This window comes from Orycteropus afer, unplaced genomic scaffold (genome assembly GCF_000298275.1).
Source record: "Orycteropus afer afer isolate SDZICR_OR568_19922 unplaced genomic scaffold, OryAfe1.0 scaffold00309, whole genome shotgun sequence".
NCBI classification, from domain to species: domain Eukaryota; kingdom Metazoa; phylum Chordata; class Mammalia; order Tubulidentata; family Orycteropodidae; genus Orycteropus; species Orycteropus afer.
This window is the reverse complement of record NW_006921896.1, coordinates 1,995,137-2,004,412: the sequence shown is the minus strand read 5'-3', so window position 1 is coordinate 2,004,412 and position 9,276 is coordinate 1,995,137. Positions and strand designations below refer to the sequence as shown.

Genomic DNA, 9,276 nt, shown 5'->3' with positions numbered 1-9,276 from the left:
GTTAAGATTGTTTCAGCAAATTTCCAGTGCTCATCAATAATCTGAAATCCATGTTCTGTCTGTGTTCATTCATAAGGCTATTAGGAAAATAAAATTTGTTTTAAAATGCTTTTCTAAACTTTTATTCAAACATGAAATGTTATTATTATATATAACTACTTTCAAAATGATATTTGTTTTATTTTGAGATGTAAACTATATGACGGCTTATTAGGGATATTTAAAAAAATTAGTTACATTTATTGCTTACAATTCATTTTTTCTGACCCCCTTTTTTTTTCTCGTTAAATAAACTCTCTTCTAGGCTACATGATTCCCTGAAGGATAAGAACAATGTTATGTTGGGGATATTGGTCTCTGGGCCAACCTGGTATCAGTACCAACCTGCAAGGGATTGTAGCAGAGCCACAGGTGTGTGGATTCATATCTGATAGAAGTGTCAAGGAAGTCGCCTGTGGAGGAAACCACTCCGTTTTCCTGCTGGAGGGTGGGGAAGTTTATACATGTGGTTTGAACACCAAGGGACAGCTGGGCCATGCAAGGGAAGGAAACAAGCCAGGTAAGTACACCTAGTCTGCCTTTCTTTATCAGGGAGAATGGAAAGGCAAAAGGGAGGGGGCTGGTTGAAGCTTTCCAAACTAATGGGTTATCTTGCTCTTTTGAACGGTGCAGTGATTCCCTATTGTTCACTACCTTTGTGTCTAATTCAAGCCTTTTGATGGAGAAGCAGACTTTCCTTTTTCATTTTATGAGATAATATATAGTATCATTTACCATGGGAGGGAAGATGACTAGTTTGTTCAGAGTTCAAGAAATAGGTATTCCCTAGTAATTGCATGCAAAGATGTGACAGTTTACAATTAACATCAGAAACTTTTCTCCCTACTTACCTATTTATTTATTTCTGCAGTGTGCTTTTGTTAAGCTTTTAGCATCAGACACATTGCTTGTTGGTGTGATTAGAAAGAAGAGGAGATCCAGTGCTTATGTGGCTCCAGTGATTCCATGTGACAAGTGCTAGATAGAAGTATGTGTGCAGTACGTTTAACATTCTGGCAGGCATAAGACAGGAGGATTTGTTCTGCTTTTAGGGATTGAGTGGAAAGATGACTAAGTCTTCAGCAAATGTGTGTGCACATATGTGTGCACATGTACATGACAGGAACACCAAACTTCTTATGACCTGAACATACCTAATGATTAAAATAAAGGCATGGGTATGAAGGTGCAACAGTAGTTCTGGAATGTTGAAGTGTCGTGAGGCTGGTGATGAAAGGTGACACTCCTACTGCAAACCAGTTACTCTTGAGCTGATTTCAACTCATGTGAGCCCATGTTTTAGCTGCACTATGGAAAGCTTGGTGTGGGGTTACAGGAAAGACTGCTGAACTGGGAATCTGAAAACTGGGGTCTAGTCTTTCATCCAGGAGCTCTGGTGGCATAGTGCCTAAGGTATTTGCTAACCAAAAGACTGGCGGTTGAAGCCCACTAGCCACTCCTTGGAAGGAAGATCAAGCATTCTACTTCCATAGTGATACTGCCTTGGAAACCAAAGGAGGGGTCACTATGAGTCAGATCCAACTCGACGGCAATGAGTTTTTTGGAGTTTTTGAGTCTTTCATCCACCAGGAAAGGATAGCATGGCCTTGGGCACATTTCTTCTTTTTACTGAGTCTGTAAAAGAAGGTGATGTCCTGTTCTAATATTCTTTTTTAAATTTATTTTGTTGCTGTGAGAATTTATACAACAAAACATGTACCAGTTCAACTGTTTCTGCATGTACAATTCAGTGATATTAATTACATTCTTTGAATTGTCCAAACATTCTCACCCTCCTTTTTTATGTTGTTTCACCCTCATTAACATAAACTCATTGCCCCCTAAGGTTCCTATCTAATCTTTTGAGTTACTGTTGTCACTTTGATCTCATAGATCTTCAAAGAGCTTAATATTCAAGGCAGACATTCTTTACTAGTTAAGCTAAACTATTGTTTGGTTTTAAGACTTCAGGGAATATTTTTGGTTTAAACTAAAAAAATTATATCAGGGCAATAATTTGTGGGGTTCATCTAGCCCCTATGGCTCCAGAAAGTCTAGAGCTTGAGTATTTGAAATTCTTTTCTGCATTTTTCCCTTTTTGTTCAGTATTCTTCTATAGAAGTATTGATCAAAATGTTCATTAATGATAGCCAGGCACCATCCATTTCTTTCTGGTCTCATGGCAAAGGAGGCAGTTGTTCATGTAAGCAATTAGCCATACATTCCATGTCCTCCTCCTGTTCCTTGCTATCCTTCTTCCTCTATTGCTCTAGGATAATAGAGACCAACTGCGGTACCTTGGATGGCCAGTTGCGAGCTTTTAAGATCCCAGACACTGTGCAACACTGTAGGAGGTAGAACAGAAGCGCTAAAAACATTATTAGGCCAATTTACTGGGATGTCCCATGAAACCAGGAACCGAAACCTCCAAACCAAGTAACCAAAGCCCTTGAGACTTTTGGTTATACATAAGCAGCCTTAGCAGCTACTTTTTTTTTGTCATTGTAAATATATCTATCACACAACTTTTGCCAGTTCAGCATTTTATAGGTGTACAACTTATTGACATCAGTTACAGCAATTGGCCATGCAATCCTACCCTTAATCAATGTGATTTTCCCATCACCATTAACATTATTGTAGCTCTTGATGAAATAGATTCAAATCGAAAGATGACTGCACAACTTTAGTGGATTAAATGGCATTACAGCCTGTGAAGGCCACCCTCCTTGCTTTCTTCTCTGTGGCTCCACCTCGTGTCAGGTAGCCTCCCTGTTGAGCCAGTCGCTCAGACACGCCTCACACTGGAGTAAGAGGATCCAACCTGGGTGGCAGGTAGGAAAGGAAACAAAAACTTTGCAGTACAAAGATAGGCAGTATCTGTGGAAGGTATCATGGTGAGTACATCTGAGTGCACTCTGCCATTCTTCCAGTGGAGCATACTGACAGGGCCTTGTCAAGGCAGTTGTGCGTGGTGGTTCCTGGGAGTGTAGGGTGATTGAACAGTGTCAAGGCAACCACCTTTCTTCTGCCTAGACACTGCATCAGCCAGTGCCTCAGTCACCCTGGAGCCTCCCTCTGTAGGCAAGGGTAGTGAATACAAGAAACTTGAGCTAGACATGTGTCAAGAATGCATTTGGATTCAACCACCGAATCCATCCCAAGCTTGCAATCTCATTTTGGGATAAGCAAAGTTCTAGTGTAAATTGCAATTGATTCCAGAAATTTCCATTGTTGGTTAATCTTGTCTGTTTATCATAAACTCCGTAACAGCTCTGGAATAGTGCATCTTCGAATGGAAAGATTATGTGGGTGGGCACTTCCCTGTCTTCATTGAACTTTTTCAGTGTGTTCTACAGCTGGGAACCATTTGGGTTTATTTTTAACGAATGGGAAAAGAAGAATGATCTTATTTTCTATGTATGCTTGTTGAGAACCATCACCTGGAGAGTTGCTAGACCTGGAAAGGATACCAGGGACAGAGATACTCTGTTGTAAGTAATGTAGGTTGTGCTGACCTTTCGCCTCTTATCCCCGCCCCAGACAGGGTGTTTCTAGGAGCTTGGGCAGGTTTGTGATTTTAACTTGATATTATTGCCCAGATTGAAGGACTTTGAAGGATGAAGGATTAAAAAGAGTGACTATATTTAGTTTTCTCCAAAGCTTTGAAGAGTGTGAAGAAAAGAAGTGAGTGTAAGGAGTTAATCCTGTGGTAGTCTACTACAAGGGTCCTAGCAGATAGTTTTGAACAAATTGGAATGTTAAGATTTACTATTATGTTTTGCTTCCTGCTGTTGTCTGTGAATGGAATAATACCTGTCCCCAACACCCACTCTGCTGACTGGACTTATTTCCATTCTCATTGGGGCCTCCCCCCAGCATGGTTGTGATTACCTAGCACAAATCTAGAGGATTCATTTCTTTGCCTTGAAATTTTGTTTCCTGTTAAAATGCAAATGACCTTAGAACCCTGGACACAGTTCATCTGACTGCTGAGCAGAAGGAAAAGTGGCAGCAGGGAGTGTATGTGCAAGGACAGAATTCTTCTGTTTGAACATTTGCCTTGACTCTCTTCTGCCAGTAGTCAAATAACAAATTTATGCCCTTTGTCTGACTGGCACAACTGCAGGGTACATGAGTTCATTTTTGTCCTTTAGAAGTATAATTATGTGCATGCTGCAGAGCAGTGATGTAAAGTACTCCACAGTGATGTTAAGGATTTTAAGGGTTTATTTCTTCATTTTTCCTCTTTGATAATATCTTACTGGTTCCTATTGCTGTGCTGCCCCAGAAGCTACAGTGTTTTCCTTGAACTCTCTCTCCCTTCTCTCCTTCTCACATATGTAATGTTTTTATGTGGCCAATTTCATGTATATGATGGGGAGGGGGCCTTTCAAGGACACATTAACATACCCAAACTCCTGATTGTGTGGGCCCAAAATATTTTCCCATGTGTCAGAAAGCACAGGGTTCTAGCATAGGTGTATCTGTGACTCGTTCATTTGTGTGTTGGCCAAAGGCAAAGAAGTCTGTGATTCCCAGAAGTGTTGTTCATGATCAGAGTATTAAAGCCCCATCTAAAGTCAACGTGAAACTTTTTTTTTTGAAGTCTTCATTATAACTCTTGCATATTCCTCTCTCATATGACCTTTTTGGTATGAACCTCATCTCCCTTTAAAAATCAGGGATATTTTTCAGTTTTAGGAGCATTCCTAACTTCCTCACATGTTTGTTCACCAATAGTTTGATAAGGCATAGAGGTATAGAGCTGGCATTACAGGAAGACTTGTGTGCCCACCCGCCCTTTTACTTTTTAATTAAAATAATAATAATAATTTGAGGGTTTTTTCTTTTAATATTCCAATCAGTGATTAATCTGTGTTTGAATATTAAGGCAAATCTTGAAACATTTTATTAAACGAGAATAGAAACTGGTTGTTGATAGGAAAAAATATAAAAAAAATATTACCTCAGTTTAACTTGCCTCTCTTGTTTCCACCCAGACACAATGTAAAACACTACTGTTCAGCTAAATGGATGGTTCTCCTTTCCCCATAAGTTCCCCTGATTTCCAATATTAGATTTTAGCATAAATTAATCCTTGTGTTATTAGGGATATCTGAATGTATGTAAACCTCCTCTAACATTTCTCCCTGTCTTAAATAGGCAAGAGCTGTGGGAGGCACAATTATTTAGTTTAATCTAATTTGGCTATGTGAAATTTAAAAAAATTCTTAGTAAACCCCAAGGGTCACAATTTATAAGCATGCTCTAACATTTCTGTGAAACCTTGTTTGATTCATATCTATGATTGGTTCCTTTTACTTCCCCCTGAGTTAGTTTCTCTCTTTCTTGCAGATAGTTTAATGCAGTTCATATTCACATTTTGTATTTAGTCTAAGCATTTCCATAATGCCCATCACCATGTGTAATAGCTCTCCTGCTGTTTGATAAATGAGGTTTATAAAGCAGAGCATCTCAAAAGCCTCTATTCCCAAGGCTGTGGTTGCTGCTAACCTGGTAGAAGTCACACCTTCAACTAGCTTATCAGGTTGCACTCGGGCATTTGAAGGACACAATAATTCTGTCATGCTAATCAGCTCTTGCCAAAAAGCAGACTGGCTGAACTGAAAGGAAATAGAAGAAATCCTGTAATGAGCTCCTGTTATTAAAGTTCATGTTTCCGTGGACATAACTCTGACATAAGGACAAAAAGTACCATAGGGGATATCCAGATCTCAGCATTGCGTTTGTTAGGTCTCTTTGTCATTAGAAATGGCACATGGTCTAGGAGATTACACAACCCTTTTTGATAAGGATCATAATGATAATAATAAAACTTATAAGTACATACCCCAAATAATTGAAAGTAGGAATACAGACACATGTACAACAATGTTCGTGGCAGCACTATTGACAGTAGCCTAGTGATAAAAATAACCTAAATGTTCATTGACAGATGAATGGTGCAATAAAATATAGTACATGCATTCAATGGGATATTACACAGTCATAAAGAGAAGTGAAGTCCTGAAACCTTCTACAACATGAATGAACCTTGAAAACACTATGCTAAGTGAAAAAGCCAGCCACAGAAGGACAAATATGATGTCACTTGCATGAAATATGTAGAGTAAACAAGTGTATACAGACCTAAATTTATTAGTGGTTACCAGGGGTAGGTTGGAGGTAGGGAGGAAGGGGGCTCATTACTTAAGGACCCTGAACTTTTGTTAAGGGTGATGGTTATGCAAAACATGATGAACACAGCATCACTGAATTGTACATATGAGAATATAAAGTGGCAGATGTTTTGTTACATACATATTTATCCCACAAACTGGACCACTGTCATCGAGTTTGATTCTGACTTAATAGTGACCTGATAAGGCAGGGTAGACTGCCTCATAGATTTCTAAAACTATAGATCTTTACTGAAGCAGACTGGCCTCATCTTTCTTCTGCAGAGTAGTTGGTGGGTTCGAACTACTGACCTTTTGGTTAACAGCCAAATGCCTTAACTACGACACAACCAGAACTTCTACACACACACACATATAAAGCTCAGGGGGAAAGGAAAAAAGAACAATGGAACATCTCGTCACTTTTGATAGCTGAGTGGACAGCTTTTTGGTCCAGAGACTTAAGGATCAGAAGCAAATATCATTTAATAATTTCATTTTCTGGTTAATCAAAAGTCATATTTTTTTCTATGTACTCAGCTTACTCCTTTAAAGATATTTAAGCATTTTAGAAGATATATATATATTTATTAATGAGCATACTTGTTAATTGACCAAAAAGAATTGGTCGATGTTCATCCATTTCAGGAGGTGGCATATGATCAAGAACCAATGGTATTGAAGGAAGAAGTCAAAGCTGCACTGAAAGAATTGGCAAAGAACAAGGCTCCAGGAGTTGACGGTATTCCCATTGAAATGTTTCAACAAACGGATGCTGTGATGGAGGCACTCACTCAGCTATGCCAGGAGATTTATAAGATAGCTACCTGGCCAACTGACTGGAAAAGATTCATATTTGTACCCATTCCAAAGAAAGGTGATCCCATAGAATATGGAAATTCTTGAACAATATCATTACTATCACACACAAGTAAAATCTTATGAAGATAATTCAAAAATGGTTGTGGCAGTATATTACAGAGAACTTCCAGAAATGCAAGCTGGGTTCAGAAGAGGATGTGGAACGAGGGATATCATTGCTGATGTTAGATGGATCTTGGCTCAAAGCAAAGAATATCTGGAAGATGTTTTCTTAAGTTTTATTGACTATGCAAAAGCATTTGATTGTGTGGATCATAACAAGTTATAGATAACATTGAGAAGAATGGGAATTCCAGAGCACTTGATTGTACTCATGAGGAACCTGTACATAGATCAGGAAACTGTTGTTTGAACAGAACAAGGGGATCCTGTGTGGTTTAAAATCAAGAAGGAAGTGTGTCAGGGTTGTATCCTTTCACCATACTTACTCAATTTGTATGCTAAGCAAATAATCTGAGAAGCTGAATTATATGAAGAAGAACATGGGATCAGGATTGGAAGAAGACTGTTATGCAGATATGCAGATGACATAACTTTGCTGAAAGTGAGGATGATTTGAAGCACTTACTGGTGAAGATTAAAGACTGCAGTCTGCAGTATGGATTTACACCTCAATATAAAGAAAACAAAAATCCTCACAACTGGTCCAATAAACAGTTTCATGATAGATAGAGAAAAGATTGAAATTGCCAGGGCTTCATATTACTTGGTTCTACAATCAACACCAATAGAAGCAGCAGTCAAGACATCAGATGACGGGGATTCAAAATGGAGTCTCACCAGTGAGCAGCACATTTATTTTTCCCTCTGGCATCTAAGGGCTTTAAGAACTAGGTACAACAGTTTGAATTGGTATCTTTGGTGTTCTGAACAGCTCACTGAATCAGAGTGCACCAAACACAGAAGAGCAGAATTGGAGGAAAGGCACAGGGAGATTATTTAGGAAAGAGCTACTGCTTGAAGATGAATGGGCACCTGAGAGAGACCATTGGGAACCTTTCTGGGGCAGTCACTGTCTGCTGGGCAGAGGCGGACACCTAAGATCCCCGAGCCAAGAATGTGGTCATTATACCAGCTTACCAGCGACCAATACAATATTCCAGTGGGCAGCGGCAGAGACCTGCCTCCAGCGTCTGATTTTGTTGGTAATTTGGGTGGTCTGGGTGTTGCCGGACTTGGGCACCATTGCTGAGACTCAGGTGGAGATTTCACTGGTGCACCAGAAAGGCTAGCTCCCTCCCTTCCCAAAGGATTACAGAGCGGGCTTGGGTCAGACTGGAAGACACTGTGCTTTTCTTTGCCACGGTTATTGGGACTGCAGGTCACTGGCAGGTACTCCCCCAACTCCACCACAGCTAAAATTGAGCGCATCTTTGGTGCCGCAGGTGAGCGATATCACAAACTCCAGAGCCGACCATTACCGGTCTGGCGGGATTGTGTCACCACCCTGGGCAGATGAGGCACGGAGAGCAAAAAAAAACTGCAACTGAGTGCAATCCCAAGAATTTTGCCCTGGAGTCATGCTTTGGTGCTGTGGGGCCGCAGAGACGGGGTCTTTGAGTGTGCCTGAAATTGGCGGAAATTTGTGACCCTCTAACAAGAGAAATTTTTCCTAAGGTTGAGCTGTGGTCTTGCAAATAAATACGTCATCAGTAATACCCTGCTCAAAGCCCTAGAAACCGAACCTAGTAACACCAAGCTTTCCTTCTTCTGCTCCCACCTTTTCCGCCAATAACTCACTCATTCAGTAGAAGAAACCATATTGAGCCAATTACCATAAAACCTCATGCTTCAAACTCTAAACTCTCTGTATGAAAAACAGAAACACATATCTACACTACACACAGTAATTCTGCCATCACAAAGAAAACATCACACCGGAATCAATAATAAGATAAAACACACCAGCTTCACCATTTCAATATATTAAACCATAAAACCAAGACAAAACAAATCAACACGTAACCAGTAGCTAGAGACAACCTAAAGAGACAACGCTCTACCAGATTCCAAGGGCTTAAGAACAGGTTCTGCTTTCCAGTAACCCCAAGAACTCTCTGGACTGGCACTACATGACTGAAAACGGTGTATTTTTTGTCCATGTGCTTTTAGTTTTTTTGATGGTTATTCAGTTGTAATTTGTGTCTAATTGAGTGGGAGACAACAACAGTCC

The 9,276-nt window shown here is 39.9% G+C and overlaps 1 protein-coding gene across 1 annotated transcript in view; it reads left to right on the top strand.

Moving 5' to 3' along the window:
* The first annotated feature begins 333 nt into the window (after positions 1-333).
* The window catches only part of HERC3 (HECT and RLD domain containing E3 ubiquitin protein ligase 3), a 152,160-nt gene continuing 143,217 nt past the window's right edge, over positions 334-9,276 (top strand). Inside the window, exon 1 of the mRNA XM_007951696.2 lies at positions 334-559. Coding sequence (XP_007949887.1) covers positions 334-559 — 226 coding nt within the window. The remainder of the gene's footprint in view (positions 560-9,276) is intronic.